Source organism: Engraulis encrasicolus, chromosome 16 (assembly GCF_034702125.1).
Source record: "Engraulis encrasicolus isolate BLACKSEA-1 chromosome 16, IST_EnEncr_1.0, whole genome shotgun sequence".
Taxonomy (NCBI): Eukaryota; Metazoa; Chordata; class Actinopteri; order Clupeiformes; family Engraulidae; genus Engraulis; species Engraulis encrasicolus.
The window spans coordinates 35,582,588-35,601,703 of NC_085872.1; the positions used below are offsets into that span (position 1 = coordinate 35,582,588).

A 19,116-nucleotide genomic window follows, 5' to 3' on the forward strand; every position below is an offset into this window, starting at 1 on the left:
TTACAGGTAAGGTGTGGCACCATCCAGTTCAATCCTGCTTACCAAAATATTGTATCCCAAGGGTATCTCAGTTCCCCAACTTAGATGTTAAGGCACCAGAAAAGCCACATAACAGTTTACATTTTGTGTTTTGTTGTAATGGTAAGGATATTTCCCAGAAAATACCTGCGTATCTTTCCTAGGATCCTTGTGCTTGTTTCATTTCTGGTGTTGCAACAGGGGAGAATATTTTTAGATGGCTGAGCTCAGGCAAAGAACTAAAAAGAACTGCTAAAGGTCACGCTTTCCCGAGTTGCCAGCCTCTTGTTGTTCGCTGCGCGCATTCGTTTCATTTTGTTTGTTTGGTTCATCCTGTTCGCCCGGGGCTGCCCTGTGATGAAGAGGGTACGAGAGAAAGACAGAGGGCGACCCTAAGCCTTTGCAGCCTGCCAGCGGCACGCAGTCGCCTTTTTACAAAATCCCTCGAGATTTACCGCTCGCTGGTGGTCACTTGGTTTCGGGTCCAAAAACTCCTGCCTGCCCATCTGTTGGATATAAAACAAAGTTGTTGTTGTGGTTGGAGCTCGAGCTCCAAGTTCCCCTCCCCAAAGCAATTCAAGTGGGGTACTGACCCTCTCTGGAAACACTGCCGCCTTCTGTACGAGTCGCAGTAAGTCAACACCTTAATTGTTCCTGGTCTGCATGTGGCCAGATGTTACTGCTCAGCCTCATTCATCAGGCCCTGATATAAATTTAGCCCATGGAGGGCCCAAGGTTTTTTTTTTTCCTCCTCTTTTTTTCCTTTCGTTTTTCTTTTTTTTCCGTGCGCTCGGCCAACTACACCCATTGTGAGAGTGGCCTGTTGTAAGTAACTAGGTCCCTCACTCACTTCTTCTTCTCTTTCTCTCTCTCTTTCTCTCTCTCTCTCTCTCTCTCTCTCTCTCTCTCTCTCTCTTTCTCTCTCTCTCTCTCTCTCTCTCTCTCTCCTTGAGGGCCTCTCCAGCCCCGTGCTGTAGAGACTGGGCCTCCTCGTGGAGTTGCTATTGCCTGTACCGCTCTGCCCAGCGTTCTCCCCTCCCGTCCCCTTCCCCTCCAGTCCACACCTTCTGCTATCCTCAACTCTCCTTTCCTCTTCTCCACAATCCTCCCCTCCCTTCCACACCTTCTGCTATCCTCAACTCTCCTTTCCTCTCCTCCACAATCCTCCCCTCCCTTCCCCTTCCCCTCCCTTCCACACCTTCTGCTATCCTCAACTCTCCTTTCCTCTCCTCCACAATCCTCCCCTCCCGTCCCCTTCCCCTCCCTTCCACACCTTCTGCTATCCTCAACTCTCCTTTCCTCTCCGCCACAATCCTCCCCTCCCTTCCACACCCTCTGCTATCCTCAACTCTCCTTCCCTCTCCTCTGCAATCCTCTCTCCTCCGCTCTGCTCTCTGCTCTGTGTTGGCTCAGGACACAGCCAAAGAGCAGATGTGGGCTCTTTTTGCTGCCAAGCAGATGGGGAATCTATCTCCCTTATGTCTGGCACACTCCATACACACAAAGGCAGACAGATACACATGTACACACCTACACTCACGCATTCTCAACACACACACACACGCACGCATTCACTCACACACACACACGCACACACACACACACACACACACACACACACACACACACACACACACACACACACACACACACACACACACACACACACACACACACACACACACACACACACATACAGAGTATGTGTGCACACAAAGGCATGCTCGCACTTGGCACTTCCACTGTGTGATAATCATAAAGAAATTCCACACAAAGTATACAGCAATGTTACATTAGTACTGTATATCTCTCCATACCTTTCTTCTTCTGACTCTCTTTCGCTGCATCTCTCTCTCTTTCTTGCGCTCTCTCACAGACACACACACACACACACACACACACACACACACACACACACACACACACACACACACACACACACACACACACACACACACACACACACACACACACACACACACACACACACACACACACACACATAAACAGACAAAGCGCCATAAAGCGTCAACTCGACACGCTCAAGCACAAAGGGGCACATCCCTTACAACCCTCATCACTCCTCTTATGAGGTCTGTGGATGTACTTAAAAGTATATGAGGCAGACAGAGTCTCACGCTTAAATCTCACGCTTAAAGCTCTCCGATGTGCCATACGCAGATACTGGGTATGTGCATGGTGCGAAAGACCACATGATGCGTCCCAGATGCACTCCATCTTGCGTGTGTGTGTGTGTGTGTGTGTGTGTGTGTGTGTGTGTGTGTGTGTGTGTGTGTGTGTGTGTGTGTGTGTGTGTGTGTGTGTGTGTGTGTGTGTGTGTGTGTGTGTGTGTGTGTGTGTTAGGAGGACTAAGGAGGTGGTTGCGAAAGCTGTCGGCCCACATTTCAAATCCTTGTGTTTGCATTGCCTGTTGCGGAGCAGTGAATAACAACATTGGCTCACGGATGGTTGAGGCCTTTCGAACGACTCTTGGAAAATATTTTTAACTTCGCCTGCAACTTCAACTTCTGCACTGACAGTACGGGCATTTCTCAAAGTGAAGTGTTCTAGCCTTGCTAGAATGAGTAACGCCCAATATTCATGGATTTCACCAAAGACTATCTAAAGACTAGTTCTAAGTGTACACAGTAAATTCTGCAGTGCTCATTTAACACTTAGAGATTTCATTTGAGTCCATTTGGACTTAAATGAACTCTGTAAGTGTTGAATTAACACCACAACATTTACTGTGTAATTAATAATTGGATACACCTTGGAAAAATGGGCATTACTCGTCCTAGCAAGGCTAGGACACTTCACTTTGAGAAATACCTATTGCCTCTAAAGGGCTCATGTTAACCGTGCACCGCTCCTTAAAGAAAGGCAAAAAAAATCACTCTGCTGTGCAGACTGCTTTTCCACCGTGACCGCACACCTTTAAATTAATAGCCATCCTCGGAGCAGTGGGAGTGAAAGTTTCTCCGAGTCCGACCTCTGTTTTTCTTCCACAAAAAAGGTGGAAAGGAACAAAGAAAAAAAAAAAAGAAATGGGTGGTGGTCCTGACTGTGTATTTCTATACTGTATATGTATGTTGCATAGCCTACTGAACACCCCACTGCCAGACAGGAAACAAACGCATGACACGGGCATGATACGTCTGCGGCAGCCAACCGCTCACACAAATGCCACAATGCAAATAAAACGCCGACTGCCAGACAGGCTTCTGTGCGCTTGAGTGATGCTGGTCTCTGCCATTCCTGATGTGCTGCGCTGGACACGTTGGCTTAGTCTTCCGCGGCCGCTTGGTCGAGGCGGAGGGAGGGGGTTTGTGGTCGAGCCTGTGGAAATCACCCGTCGCAGTCATAGCAGTGCTGATACTCATGAACACGCTGCTGGGGAATCATTTAGTGGTTTGGTCTTCATGCTCTATTAGTGTGTGTGTGTGTGTGTGTGTGTGTGTGTGTGTGTGTGTGTGTGTGTGTGTGTGTGTGTGTGTGTGTGTGTGTGTGTGTGTGTGCGCGTGCGTGCGTGCGTGTGCTTGTGTAACATTCATGTCTGTGGGTGTACGCTCGTGGTATGAATATGTTTTTAGATTAATTACAGTGTGTGCGTGCCCATGACCGAAATAGTCCCATGGTCAGAAACCCTTGTGATACTTCATTACAATCATGTCCGTTGATGTCTCCCCCCTTCATCAGAATCTCCCATAAACGTTACCCATGCACAAATCTGTGACCGGGGATGACTTGTTATGTGACTGGTTTGTTTGTGTCGGTTTTATGCAGGATGAATGCGTGTTTTGAACCAAGGAATTAATCCATTCATATCTTTCTAAATGCCTTTTCATGTTTCTCATGTTTTTGCAATGTTGTATTAGAATGATTGAAGCTACTTTGAATTTTGAATCTTGAATCTGGAGAGAGCAGGGAGACACTAAATAGGTGGGGTTTTGATGTGTTCTAGGAATGTGTGGAGCATGCCCATTACACACAAGCAGTCGAGGAGCTGCCAGAGCCCACAGTAGCAGGTGAGTGAGGCCTTCTATTTACTCTCAATGGGCACAGCAGCTTATCTTCCTATTCTATTCTATTCTATTCTATTCTATTCTATTCTATTCTATTCTGTTCTGTTCTGTTGTGTTCTATTCTATTATATTCTATTCCGTTCTGTTCTGTTCTGTTCTATTCTATTCCGTTCTGTTCTGTTCTGTTCTGTTCTGTTCTGTTCTATTCTATTCTATTCTATTCTATTCCATTCTGCGTGTTCTCCACATACAGTCTATGGCCTGAACCTCAGCCCTGCTGCCAGTATTCTCTCTCAGTGTAGCTAAGTAACACATTTTTTGCTGCTGAGATGTTATTTAACTATTTATCCATTTATGTTTCAAGTATTCAATATTCTGTTGTGCTATTGTTATGTTATGACAAAAGAATGCGAGTCAATAAAACCAAGGTCACTGTGGTTCTGTGCTTCATAACTCTGAGAGGATGATTTTAGCATGATTCACCCGTGCTGTATGTACAGGAATCCATTGTGTCTGAACAGACCTTCGTGAACTGTGATTTACTACCACCTAGTGGTTATCAGCTGAAGAGGGAGACAGGAGAGACAGAGAGGAGGAGATTGATGTTCTGCGAAATGTTGAAAACTAAACTCACCCAATGCATGAAATTTAAATGTCTTGAATGGAATTGAAATAAAAGGTTAGGCCTACTTACGGTAAAAATCTCACACACATAACCTTGTTGTCCAATCACACACACCCAAGCATATACTGTACTTCACACACCTCATCCACCCACCCACACCTGTCACAGCCACACACATCCACATTAATGCTGTATGTATAGTATAAACTGTGCTTTTGCAGGATAATTAAGTGCAGTAATGGCCCCTGGGTAAGAGCTGATTTTCAGTGTATTTGTCCTGATTTTCATGGACCTGTATCTACTGCCAGATGATAGAAGTTCAAACTGGTTGTGGCCTGGGTGAGATGTGCCTCGCTCTTAGAATGGAATTGACCTTTTTAGGCAGGGGGTGCTGCACAGGTCCTCCAGAGAGGGACGAGGGCAGCCGACGATGTTTTCTACTGCCTTTATGACCCCTGGAGCTCTTTCCTCTGTGCCACAGTGCAGTCTGGGAACCACACACAAAGGCAGTATGTCTGTATGCTCTCCACTGAGCAGTGGTAGAATGACACAAGCAGCCTCTGACAGATGTTAGAATAGAACAGACGTGGAATATAGTGATATAAAATTCATCATGACGCTGTACAGATCCCAAATTCACAGTGTGAGGAAACATGCAATCAATGTGTATGCATCTTTGAATAGCACATCTTATTTTGGCAGAGGTGCTAATCAAAGTTGACATTACACAAGTGCAAAAAAAAACATTACACAGAGCTTTCCTTCAGTAGCTGCTGTAGGGGCACTATATAGCAGTAGCGTAGTATCTCTGGTTAGTTTGTGGATGTACTGCGCTGTATATATGCTCTATATATTGGAGGTGGGCATAGCGGAAGCTCAGAATGTCTCATTACTATACAGGAAAGATACTGTTATAAGGGTACTATTATACAGGAAGGATATTGGATATATTGCATATACTGGAAGCGCCACACCACACTAGATGGACATGGCTGTGTGTGTGATAAGGGAAGTAGATAAACCGTCTGTACGTATGAGTCTGTTGGGAGCGAGCTGTGCCGAGCACAGGCTATCTGCAGCTGTAAGTGGAGCTATCTATAGGGTGATCAAATAATCAGACTGTGCTCACACTGTACCCTGGAGGTGGAGTTAGACATATAGAATGGGCTAGAGCACAGCTGGGGATGAGGAGAATTGAAGGTACACAGGGTCTACCTAACTCTATATACTGTACGTATATACACAGACACCGCACTGCAATACAGTAAAGTACAGTAACCAGAAGTTATTTGTTGCCGTCAGCCGGACGGAATGGTAGCAAATGACAAAATAACCTCAATCGATTTGTTCATCCGGTGAAAAGCCACATGCCCCCAACTTACCCTCTCCACCAGTTCTACCCCGCACCCCCCTCCCCTCCACAGTGTCTCCTGCCCGCTTGCCTTGCGCCTCATTAGGATTCCAAACAGTGGCTCCGCGGGGGCTTTCTCGCCATTCCATGCTGGGCCCTTATAGATCCAGCGTGTCTGTCTGTGGATCTCCCGCTCCGATCTTTCATTAGCGGAGCTCGATACGATACGGCCCCAGGCCCACGCTTGGCTTGTCTGCAGGGCTGAAGAGAGGAGGGAGGGAGGGAGGGAGGCCTGACTGACTGGAGCCCTCCTGTCAGTGCATCAGCAAACTCCCTTTTTTGGCTCTTAATGCGGCTAAATTAAGAGCTTGTCAACCTGCCAGAGCCACAGCTTATGGTAGCCGTCTCAGGGAGAAAGAGAGGGAGAGAGAGAGAGAGAGAGAGAGAGAGAGAGAGAGAGAGAGAGAGAGAGAGAGAGAGAGAGAGAGAGAGAGAATTCGAGAGCGAAATGAGTTTTTCCATTTTAATGGAGCTTTTTCTTCCCTCCTCCCTCTCCATACAGACACAGGCACACACACACACACACACACACACACACACACACACACACACACACACACACACACACACACACACACACACACACACACACACACACACACACACCGTAAGGTGAAATGAAATTGGCGCTGAATAGCCTGCCTGCCTGTCACTGAGGTATTGTGGTGAAGTGTGGTGCATTTGTGTGTGTGTGGTGCGTGTGCGTGTGCGCGCGCGCGCGTGTGTGTGTGCATGTGTGTGTGTACGTGCGTGCCGAGCCAGGCTGTTGTGAAAGGCTCAGTGTGGACGGGACTGTAATGACTGTAGCAATGTGCTGTTGTCCTTTCTCCTCCCTCTCCTCCTCTAACCCACCCCCTCCTCTCCCCTTCCCCTACATCCATCCATTCTACCACTCGTCCTTCTCCTCACCAACACTCCCACCCATCCCTCCTCCTCCTCCTCCTCCTCCTCCTCTTCTTCCACTCTCCCCCACCTCACTTCATCCATACCTCACCACCTCCACCATCCGCCACTATCCACCCACCCGATTCCCTGCGGGGCTGCTGCTGCTGCTGCTGCTGTTGCTGCTGCAGAGCTGAGAGAACAGAGGAGAGCCATCCAGATGGACCTGCAGCGTGAGGCCCTGACGAGCAGCTCTCCTGCCTCTCCAGATAAGCCAGCCCCCGCCACCGCCACCGCCGCCGCCTCTCTGGGGCCTCTGGCGCGCTCCAGGTTAGACAGCCCCCCGCTTATCGCAGACCCGATGCTGTCTCACACTGGCTGAAAGAGTGCAAGCAAAAACTGATGGAAGTTTTCTCTCCTTTTTTCCTTTTTTTCTCTTTCTTTTTTTTTTTTTTTTTTTTTTTTGGAGGATTTTGGCGGTAGGGAGGGGATTGGGGTGGCCCGTGGTAAACTTTCAGGAGGAAAATAATCTAAGCTCTTCATGCCGTTTTCTCTGGGCTTGTTCTTTCTGTCATGAAGTCATTTAGTGATTAGCACAGTGGCTACATCATTAGCTAAGTGGATTGTGTCAGTCGTGTGCTATGTAATGCAAAGCTCAGATTTTCCAGCTCTTATTTCCAGTGTCAGTTACATCATCTCAATAGGGAAGATATTCTGGACATTGTAGGGTTATAATGAACGTGCCCTTTTTGTCATAGGCAGAAGATGGAGAGGCAGTGTCGCACCCGTGATTTCCAGCTGTGCACTAAGCCGTCGCCGCCGATATCTCCAGGCGCCCTGCCTCAGCCTCCCACCTCGCTGAATCGGCATCGATGGAAGTCTGCCGATCAGCTTACCGTTCCACACCGGGATCGGACGGCGTCTGCATCCCCCAGCCCAGATGCCTGGTCTCGCCTCTCAAGCCCAGACCAGGCCCCATGCAGCCCGGACGCCACCGCACTGCCCCATCGTCCCAGATGCGGAGACTCCAGGGCCGGAGAGCATACTCTCCTCCCCCTGGCTGTCGGCCCTATGGCCATGTCTCTGGAGCCTGAGCCTGGGTCACGTGCAGCAGCTGCTGTGACGGAGGAGCGACCCAGCCGGCCGCCCGCAGACGCCCTGGCTGACAGGCTGGGCCAGCTGGGTCCCCGCTCTGGGAAGAACGTGCTGCCCATCGACGCAACGTCAGGAGCCTCTGCACTTTCGCGGACACTGCCCCACGGCAGCGGTGCCGCAGAGGGCCACCCCACGCAGAGGCTGCATCAGCCTCCGGACGGCCTGGTGCCGTGCCCGCCCGCAGTTCAGAAGACGGCCAACAGGGGGCTAAGCGTGGCCCGGCGCCGAGGACTACAGCGGCAAATGGACCGAGTGGAGATCCCCTCTTGACCCTGGGAGTCAACCTTGGTGAAGGTTGTTACACTTGTACACTATATGGTTATACTTTACTTGATGCAGGTGTCATACGCATGACGTAACAATGTCATAATGCAGTCATTAATCTGTCATAAACAATATGTGACTATCATTAAGTGACATTCGGTTATGGCAAAGACAGCCCTAGCAATGTCAACTTTTCATGACCATAAAACATTTATGACACTGACACCATGTTTATGACTCGCTCATGACTGTGTCATGACACTGTTTTGACACTATTATGACACTTTAATGTTATTCATATGACGCCGGTATCAAGTAAAGTGTTACCCACTATACGCACATGTTGTGTTGTGTTGTGGCCATGTGCCCTCAGCCACTCAGGAAGGAGTGTAAAGGATTGGTGTTTGTATTGGTGTGGTGTCCAGAAAGCATGTGTTCCCTGTGCTCAGCGTAGAGTGAAACAAGACGTCATTGGGGGTAAATGCATTCCTTGTGCACACGAGTGTGTTTACTGTGCATTCATCTCATGTGAAATGTGGAACGTGTGTTACAGGGACAAGTGTTGTGTGTCAAGAAAAATGAGATTTTGTGTTCACCGTGCAATCTTTTATTTATAGAAAGTGAATAAATGTTCTTAATGTTTCTCATGTCATAGTCATCCATTACGTGTGTGTTAATGTAAATTATTTCCATTGTGAAAAGTAGTTTCAACCTAAGGTGTTGACATTAAGCCTCTCATTCACTTCTTATATAACCAATATGAATTCATTTATTTATTTAGAGGTTTTTTTGCCTTTTACTTTTGACAGGACAGTGGAAAGACATGAACTGAGTGGGGAGATAGAGTTGGGGAAGGATCAGCAAATGACCCGTGCCGGAATCAAACCTGGGTCACTGGCATAGTAACGCCACGGAAGGGCCATCATTTTTTTTTTTTTGTTAATGTTATTCATTGCAGCCTGAATCCTGTTTTTCCCATCAGCCATTGGTTAAACCGATATATTTCAACCCATCCATTTACCTATCTAAACTTCTAATGACCCCGTGAATTAACATACAGTATAGTACAGTGAATTAATGAATTCTCCTCGCCAGTAGGGCTTAGCCACCAGCCATGACAACTCCCCCCCCCCCAAAAAACAAAAACTCCCTAACACGCCCTGGGGGGCTACAGAGAGCCTGTTAAGAAACAATATCCTAAAGGGACGTTATCTGACACACAGTATACCTAAATTTGTAGTTTAGGTATTTTAATAAGTTTAGGCTGCCATGCTACTGACCAAGAGGACACCTCCTCTGGAATGTAGACATTATGATTATGCCAGAGCAACTTTTAAAGAAGGTTGGATCTTGATGGCTTTTTTGATTGAGTAAGGTTGTTTCATGTATCTGAAAAACGCAAAACAAAGTATCGGTATACACGTTTGGTTTACCGATTTCACACTTAAAATTCATGTTTGCCATATCACAGATGTCATATACAATAAAATGAATCCCAGCACAAGAGTGATCTTTAAAATAAACTTTATTTATCATTTGTAGTTGAGCATTTTAAGATATACAGCTGACAAGACTAAGACAATTTCAATGCAATTTGGCCCTAAGGTTCAAAAGACATGGTTAGATATGTTTGATAAACTTCTGTGTTCATTCCATTTGTGCTTAGTTACCCCCCACCCCCATTGAATTACTGTACACACACACATGGGCATCACACATATGCCCTACCAGAGCTAAATGCAGTAGTGTACACAAATGGATGCTTCTTTTTTTGCAGTATTTATCAGTGGAACCACCCCACACTAAAACGTCAGTGCTAATGAGACTGCATGCATACTGGGCTGGAGGTATAACACTGTCAACAGGTACTCTAGACATCCACACTTCAGTCTGCCTTGAGCACTTTCCACCAATAGGATGTCAAGAATGAAGTTCCTGGAGGAGCTGTTATTTTTTTTATCACACTGTTAATAAAAAGACTTCCTTTGTAGTTCAAGTTTCAGTCCACAGCTTTTGTTTGGCAATACTTTTGATATCAGCTGGCTTTTAGAACAACTGAACATGGATAATAATAATAAAAATAAAAAAACTGTTAAAATCAGACAGGAAAAAAAACGACTCAGTATCTGGACACACAAAATTAAAAAGGAAAAAAAAACTCTTTTAAAAGGTTGACTGTTAAAATGACAACATGGATAGTTATATTATTTTGATTAGAATTACATGACGTTTATATTGGTACTATCCTGACCTAACCATAAACTCAGCAGTAGGATAAAGACTACACAAAGCACATATTACACTCAACACAGACTACATCACTACATCAGAGAAAAAAATTAAAAGAAAAAAAAATCAAACAAAAACATTTGCATACCCCCACCCTCCCCTCCCTCCCGTCAAAAAAAATTACCTTGACTCCAACCTGCCCCAATGAAGACAAGAAACACGTACGGTACATACAACGGTCTGATTAAGTTTTACATTACTGTACAAGAAACCGATAGCCAAAGAGAAATGTAGCAGGACAGCAATAAGAGAGCTGAGGACGAAAGGATGCAATTGCATGGCAATGATTTTCAACACCGCTACTCTAGTAGAAGTAGGATCGCGAGTCAACGGCTTGACTGTCACATTACGGAGAGGAAAAACAAACAGCCCAATCGCCCAACTTTCCAACTTCCGACAACCAGAGGCGGCAGACAAACATGTCGTCACAGTGGATATGCAGCCTGGTAAACACCATCCTTTGAGTCCCTAAACCCTTGCTATCTGCAATGTGGCTGCACACTGCCCTAAAGATATGTACTAGTCATTGCCATGTGGACCACTGGACAAAAACATCCTCAAGTCCACTTAAGGACCTCAACTGTCTGAGATACCAACACATACCCACACACACACACACACAAACATTCACACACACACGCACAAATACACACAAAGTGTGTGTGCCCACAAAACACACATATACATACAGACACACACATACACACTCACAGATTCCAAAAGGTACAATGCCGCTCTCAATTTCCTTCACTCTGGATCCTCCCGATCTGAAGTAAAGCTTGAGTCTCCTGGGCTCTACTTACAACTAGTGTTGTGCTTTTTTGTTTTTTTGTTTCGCTTTTTTTTAGTTGAGTCAAACCACTAACTACTCCCCTGAGAGTCCCATGCCTCCTGTTGGACTGCAAGTTCTTTTTTTCATTTTGTATGTTTTTTTTTTTTTTTTTTACTGTTTATTAACACTATTATCATTATTATTATTTTTTTTATCTGTGGGTTTTTTTTGTCTTTTGCATTCACATTTTTTTTAGACATCTGAAATAACTTGTCATGATACTTCCATAGAGATACACTTGATAAAAATGTACAGATAACAACCACTATTACCAGAGGACACTGACTTTTATGCAGTCAGTATACATGTATACTGAATATTATATACAGAGATGTGCTGTTCTAAGATTAAAAACGGTCATTTTAAAATCAATTCGTATAATACTCTAGAATCTACAGCAGCTGCATTGCATGGTCTCTACCCTTCCTCCTCAGCGGTGATGGGCAAACTCCCTAAAGGATTCACAGTTCATGGCCAGTGCGGCGGGACCAATGCTCAGACTGAGCACACGTGTTGCGTCCCTCAGCATTGCACAAGGGTTTTAACGGAAATAAAAAAACAAAATAAAAATAGTAATAATAATTATGTAAAGGCCTCTCAGCGAGGACCTATTCCAGCAACTTTTTTCACATGCAGTGGTGTAGTGGTAAACAAAGATGGGTGAAACAATGAATACAGCACTAAAACTGTAGGTAAACTATGCGTGTATTCAATATTAGAAATCACTGGAAAAAAGCAGATTCTGCTTTTGTAACTTAAAAATGTGCGTAAATGGCATTTGTGTGCATTTGCCCTCCACTACACCATGTACATATACACCAGAATCCATCGTCTAAATGTGGAGATGTTTTGTCAAAAGAGAAACTCCACTGCATTCCTCACAACACTCTCCCTGCGTACATCAACGTAAACTAACATTGAAGAGACGTCGAGTTGCAGATACGGAATGGTAAACATTATTAATATATTTCTGCACATGCTGCAGACCAATGAAGTTCCCTCACAAAGTGTGTGAATAATACTCCAGTGGAACAATTAAAAACGAGATGGTTCAACTCAATAGACCCTACAACAGAGATGATTTAGTTTGCCCTGTTTCCAGTACCAGCGATTTTTGAATTAGTTTCGAATCCTTTATTGACATAAAGGACAATAGCCTTCTAGTGCAATGGAAAAAGAGAGAGATCGAAATAAAGACAGCCAAAATGCTATAAACGTAAGCTTGAAATGTCACAGCACCAGCCAGCCTGCTATTGATGTCAATGTTTGTGCATGTTGAACATGTTTTTTTGGTAGCATGCCGCTAGTTCTCTCTCTCCCACATGCCAGCTAGATAACTCGTACTGTATGTGCTTAAAATCACTTGAGTGCTCCTTTAAAACTGGAAAACTGCTATGCATTTCAAACTGAGATGCCTGGAAGACTATGACAAGTTGGCACATCACAGCGCTGCAGCCTCATCCAAATATTCTCCTGCCTGGCACAATCAACACCTTCTGCTTTGACTATGCAGGAGCCGCAGGTAAGCCAACAAAGCCTTCTAAAATGGATTTCATTAATAAACAGAACCCTGAGAATGGGTGATTAGGAGCGTTGTGCTTAAGTCAGCAAAACAGAGGCCAAATATCTTCTGTATGACTGACCATTGTGGCAAATACTTTGTGCTTTTGTTGTTGTTGTTGGTGTTTTTTTTCTCAAAAGGTCAGCTAAAGTCACTGGCTAAAGTCATAAAACCTGGGATCTCATGGCAATAATACTGACTGGACTTTGTGTACCTGGTTGTTCAGAATGCTACCGAAGCAGGGGATCATAAAACAACTCATCCTCATCGTCAGCCAACAACTAGGCGAAAACACTTGAGCCGGTATCCCTCTTCTGATGAATGGGCAGTGTCTCTCGTGTTGACACACAAAGAACATTTGGTACTATCCACCTTTCAACCGACCAGCGCCATTTGTACTGAAGGTACAAGCTGTCATTTCCACAACCTGTTGCCGCTGCTGCTACTGCTGCTATTTGTACTACTGCTATAACTGTCAATACTGTAGACTACGGAACATCATCATAAAAAAAAAAGATCCAACTCATGCTACAGAATATACATACAGTAGGTATGCAACACATCTTTTCTTCATTTTGCATATGCTCACAAATGCATTCGGTGTCTTTTTCATTTTCTATTTTATACAAAAAATCTGCATTCAATTATGCAAATCAAAATGGGAAACGAAAACAAAGAAAAGGAGAGAAACGTTTTGAATGGCAACCAAATTCGTATCGTTTGGAGAAGTTAAAGATAAGACAGCCCTTACAACATGTAAAGGTTTTGCTGCAGGGGGCTCGGGGAGCCCTGATGTGTTGATGTGGCGTCGCGTAGGAGGGAGCAACAGTGCCTGATGAGCCAGTACAAGTGAGGACCCTATGCGCTGGGTGTGGGGTTGTGCGTGGTGGTGGAGCCGTTGCTGCCCTGGATGGTGACGTTGATATCCTCCTTCTTCTCCTTCTCCTTCTCCTTTTCCGTCTCCTTCTCCTCCTCTTTCTCCTTCTCTTTCTCCTTCAGGTCCTCCTTGAGGGGGCAGACCTCCACGCCGTCTATGCCCGCAGCAGCGTAGCGACCTATGCGGTGCTCCTGCAGGGCAGGGCCCCAGGTGGGGTCGGGCTTCAGAGCGTTCTTGAACCGCTGAGAGAGAGCGAGAGAGAGAGAGAGAGAGAGAGAGAGAGAGAGACGGAGACAGAGACAGAGAGAGCGATAGAGAGAGAGAAAGAAAGAAAGACAGAGGGAATGAAAGAAACAAAGAAATTGATTAACAATTCAGTGAAGACTAAAGCAATATACAGTAGATTATGTTATGATATATTCCATATACTGTAGAATGGGAAATGTTCCATATAGCTTAGGATACCAGAGAGACTGGATAATACTCTTAGAATCTCTGAGAATACGTTCAATTTAGAATGAAAATGTTCCATACTGATTAGGGTATATTCCATATAGAATAGGAAATTGTTCCATGTAGTTAAAGGGGTATGCCACTATTTTGGGGCTTAATACAGTTAAAATCGTTGGCTGGAGTTTATAAAGGTGGTAAAGTGTCTTAAAAATAAGACACTTTACCACCTTTATAAACCCCAGCCAACGATTTTAACTGTATTCAGCCCCAAAATAGTGGCATACCCCTTTAAGGACATATTCCATATAGAATAGGAAATTGTTCCATGCAGATAGGGTATGGGGTATATTATTCCATACCTCCCAGAAGGTGGTTCCTTCAGACATGGAGATCTTGTAGAGAGCATAGATGGGTATGCACACAACAGAGGACATCGCCATGAGGAAGCCGATGGCCAGGGACCACTGAGGGTACACATAATCTCCATAGGTGATGGGCTTGTACTGAATCACCGTGAAGATCAGGATGAACTGTTAAAAAAAAAAACCAACAAAAAACAATACAGGATGTGAGAAAATCATACTGCGAGTGAAAACTGCTGACTCAGGAGTGCAAAATCTTGAAATGAAAAAAAGGTTTGTCATTCAGGTCTCCTTGCAAAAGTCACATGATCTTATAGACTCCTCCAGGACTCCTGCTGTAATGTCAAAAATATATCAAGGACTTTCACAGAACACTTTGCAGTTAGTGTACTCAATGGCTGAATATTCTGCTGCCAGCAGGGCTTGACATTAACTTTTTCACCCACCGGCCACTGTGGCTAGTGATTTTACAGAGTCACTAGCCATTCAGGTATTCCACTAGCCACAGATTACTGTATATATATTATATTTTTTCCCTTTATCATGATGGTGTACATCTAACCTCATGGTGCTAAAGCAAGATGTGTATATAGATTTCTACATGGAAATACTGTATATCAAGCAAATAGACACTGGGTTACTGAGATTTTTCTTGAACTTAAATACAAACAATTGATACACAAGGGGAAAACAAAACAATACAGGGATGCATATATCATACCAAACTGCCAGCCATATTGGCTAGTGACTCTGAAAGTATTGCTAGCCACAGCCAAGTTTTACCAGCATTTGGCCGGTTGGCAGGTGCCAGTGTCAAGCCCTGGCTGCCAGCGTGGTGACTGTGTGTTTATACTTACAGAGATGATGATAGGAGACACGAATCTCCAGCAGACCCTGAAGAAGATTGGAGGAGGGAAGCCCAGCATCATCTCTACATCCCTGAAGTAGTTCTTGTGTCCTGTGCATACGTGATGGACAGTGTGATTGAGCCTTTAGATAAAACACCTCTCGGAGATAGTTTGTGAGGTGAGCCCCCATTGCAAGTAAACAAACAGCACAGATAGTGAGCCTTTAAAGCAACACTGAGCAGTTTTCGAACCTTTTAGTAATGCTTCCAAAATCATTTCAATCATGGTTCAAAGCCATGCTGAGTTTTATCCACCTTTCACCCACTGCATAACCGATCCAAGCAGCATGGAGTTTGGAAAGAGCAGCCCATACAGTAAAACCACCCAGTGTTGCTTTAAGAATGCACAGGCAAATGCAGCGTGACAAGTCCATTGACATTAATGTAGACGTGTGCAAACAAAGACAGGAAGACTAACCACAGATATATGAGACCGATAAATGACACGGATGACTTACCATAGACATACATGATACAGATGCACATGATGCAGGAGATGATGACCAGAGAGAAGCTAGCAGCATAGTTATCCATGAGCAAAAGCCAGTAAATCCCTGCCTGCACCACAGAAACAAAATGAGATGCGCACATCAGTGGATGCATGAGGCGAGTATGCACACTGAGACATGAAGTGTGTACATGTGTCTGTGTGTGTGCATTCGTTAGTATGGACGTGTACGGTATGTGTAAGTGTGGGTTGGTGTGTGTGTGTGTGTGTGTGTGTGTGTGTGTGTGTGTGTGTGTGTGTGTGTGTGTTTGCATGCGCGCACGTGTGTTAGTATGATGGGAGTCTGTGTCTGAATGAGCAAATGTATGTACTGTATGTGTGTGTTTGTGTATGTCCACATGACTGCAGTTCTTGCCCCTTACCCGTGTTGTCAGAGGCACGCCCAGCAGGAAGCCAACAACCGCTACTCCGAGGGTGACCACAGTCTTGTTCCTCATGATCCAGTCGGTGCCGATCTCGTCCACAATGGCAGTGACCAGGGTCTCCAGCAGGCAGAACTATGGATAGCCCCAGATAAGCCAAAGACACAGTCTTTAATCCATTGATGCCTAAAGCACCTGCAAAAAATGCCTGCTGAATGCCTAAGCCCTTTTTGGGAAAGTTGCCCTCATCCTATAAAAACCTAAATATCTTAGCCTCTGATGCACATAAAACATGAAATAAGTTGCATTTAAACCCTAAGACCCTCATCTTGCATTAGAATGTGTTCATTCAGCTGTAACATACCCCATCGTTATTAAAAAAGCTAAAATCTCAAGAGTCTGGATGCATATGCGTATATGTGTCTCCAGGGACCAAAGGTCAAACAGCATGTACGAGTCATCAGGCTAAAATGGGTCAATCCAACGAGCGTTTATCGTAGAATTCATTAACATTAACACGGGACACTGCCGTGTTATGCTGTCATCGCATTGGGTTTAATGGATGTAGCGTAGCATGCATCCAACGTCTTTTAAGGGCAAAGATAAGGATGTTAATGAGCAGCTTTGGATTTAGCTGTAGCCGGAGAACTTTATTTATTCAAGCCATTTGCTAATTTGCTTAATCATCCGATTCCTAATTAGGGGAAGTGTTTTAGCCAGAAGACCACAGGAGTTAATTTATGACACCACCTGTCTTAGCCAGGTGATTTGGAACGTGCGGTAATGACTGTAATTTCCATAGCCAGGTTCTCCAACATTGGTTATGAAGCCGTTCATATTCACATAAATGACGTTAAACCTCTAACAAAATTAATTTAAATTACACACACATTACATGAAGTTATTTAATGATATAAATCATATCCTCCTTTATTAGAACCCATTAACACCAACATCCAGAGGACATGTCATTTACAAAGAACTAACTGCTTGTCAATGGGGAGCCCTTTCTGTCTCCATATACAGTAAGCATGGTGTTGAAAGAAATTACCACTGAAAGAAAAAGATAAAGGTCCGCAACACTGTTTGATGCTTCCAAACGTTTAATGGCACGGAGTTTAGGACTCTCAGTGGTTCCACTTTGATGAAGGACTGGGAGGCCGAAACACAGTGCCATTACACTTTGCTTGGGAGCATCAAACAGTATTGCGAACCTTTTTCTTTTCCTTTCAGTTATCTTCTATTTGGTCCAGCACCTGTGCTACTGATGTGCGTGCATTCTGGAAGAAATGATCATGCGTACTACTCTCTGAAACTCCTCACCTGAGTTCCTAGTCCCAGTAGGATGAGCATGAAGAAGAAGAGGATGGACCAGAGAGGGGAGATCGGCAGCAGAGTGAGGGCCTCGGGGTAGGCCACGAAGGCCAGGCCGGGGCCCTGGTCGGCCACCTCAGACACCCCCACGCCCAGGTGGTGCGCCATGAAGCCCAGGATGGAGAAGATGACGAAGCCGGCGTACACGCTGGTGGCGCAGTTGGTGATGCTGATGATGATGCTGTCCCTGTTGTGGGCGCACAGGAAGGGGGATATGTGTAAGTGTGAGCATGGACATACACATAGGGACAAAGACACACATGCACTTAAAAAACACTGCTTGTTATGATATGAATCTGAAACACATATGAGGACACAGAGAGAGAGAGAGAGAGAGAGAGAGAGAGAGAGAGAGAGAGAGAGAGAGAGAGAGAGAGAGAGAGAGAGAGAGAGAGAGATAGAGAGAGTGTGTGTGTGTGTGTGTGTGTGTGTGTGAGAGAGAGAGAGAGAGAGAGAGTGTGTGAGAGAGAGAGAGAGAGAGAGAGAGAGAGAGAGAGAGAGAGAGCATTTACATATCCTAACACAGACAGACAGGCATATCAGACGTCTTTCTCTGAGCCTCACACAAACAGCTGTGCTAAAACTGTGGTCTGAATCATAGCTGATACGGTGTGCTATGCTAAAACATCAGCCCGATTCAGACATAGGGCCCTAAATAATGCACTGCTTCAGGCGGACATGAAATAAGAAGAATGGGTTTTTATTTTTATTTAATAAGCAGGTCAACCAGTTTAGGAGCTTATGCAAATGCATGAACATGTAAGGACAAAGAACCACCAGCAGGTGGAGCTGTGGCAAACAGCAGCAGCTTGCACTAGCACACAGTCAAGTCAAGTCAAGTAGGTTTTATTGTCAATTTCTTTACATGCACTGGTCATACAAAGAATTTGAAATTACATGTCTTGCTTTCCCATGCAGACATAGACTAATCTAGGTAAGGACATAGACAGTATAGACATAGACAGTACTTATACATGGACATAAGACAGTATGGGTGGTCAGGCAAGGAGCGCTGTACTGGAGCTGCAGAGGCAACAGCGAGAGCACGACCATACACACACACAGCAACCAGAGGCCAGTCTGCTTTGCCAGCAAACACGGCACCCAAGGCTTTGACCTGGAAGACTTTGAGACTGGCAACGGGGGCACTGCAGTGCGCAAACTCTTTTTAGTGCTCCCTTTTCTTTTCTTTTCTTTTCATTTCATTTCAT

General features: G+C 45.0%; 2 protein-coding genes across 2 annotated transcripts in view; one reads left to right on the forward strand and one right to left on the reverse strand.

The window, feature by feature from the left end:
- ccdc24 (coiled-coil domain containing 24) overlaps positions 1-9,027 on the forward strand; it is a 24,902-nt gene extending 15,875 nt beyond the window's left edge. The window contains exons 6-9 of the mRNA XM_063220448.1: positions 1-6; positions 3,983-4,046; positions 7,153-7,291; positions 7,720-9,027. The exon at positions 1-6 is cut by the window's left edge and continues 49 nt beyond it. Coding sequence (XP_063076518.1) covers positions 1-6; positions 3,983-4,046; positions 7,153-7,291; positions 7,720-8,386 — 876 coding nt within the window. The 3' untranslated portion in view covers positions 8,387-9,027. The remainder of the gene's footprint in view (positions 7-3,982; positions 4,047-7,152; positions 7,292-7,719) is intronic.
- Positions 9,028-13,905: 4,878 nt separating this feature from the next.
- slc6a9 (solute carrier family 6 member 9) overlaps positions 13,906-19,116 on the reverse strand; it is a 66,539-nt gene continuing 61,328 nt past the window's right edge. Inside the window, exons 9-14 of the mRNA XM_063220449.1 lie at positions 17,855-18,092; positions 16,532-16,666; positions 16,120-16,219; positions 15,612-15,712; positions 14,752-14,922; positions 13,906-14,181 (exon numbers count right to left, since the gene is read on the reverse strand). Of these exons, the coding sequence (XP_063076519.1) occupies positions 13,921-14,181; positions 14,752-14,922; positions 15,612-15,712; positions 16,120-16,219; positions 16,532-16,666; positions 17,855-18,092 (1,006 nt within the window). The 3' untranslated portion in view covers positions 13,906-13,920. The remainder of the gene's footprint in view (positions 14,182-14,751; positions 14,923-15,611; positions 15,713-16,119; positions 16,220-16,531; positions 16,667-17,854; positions 18,093-19,116) is intronic.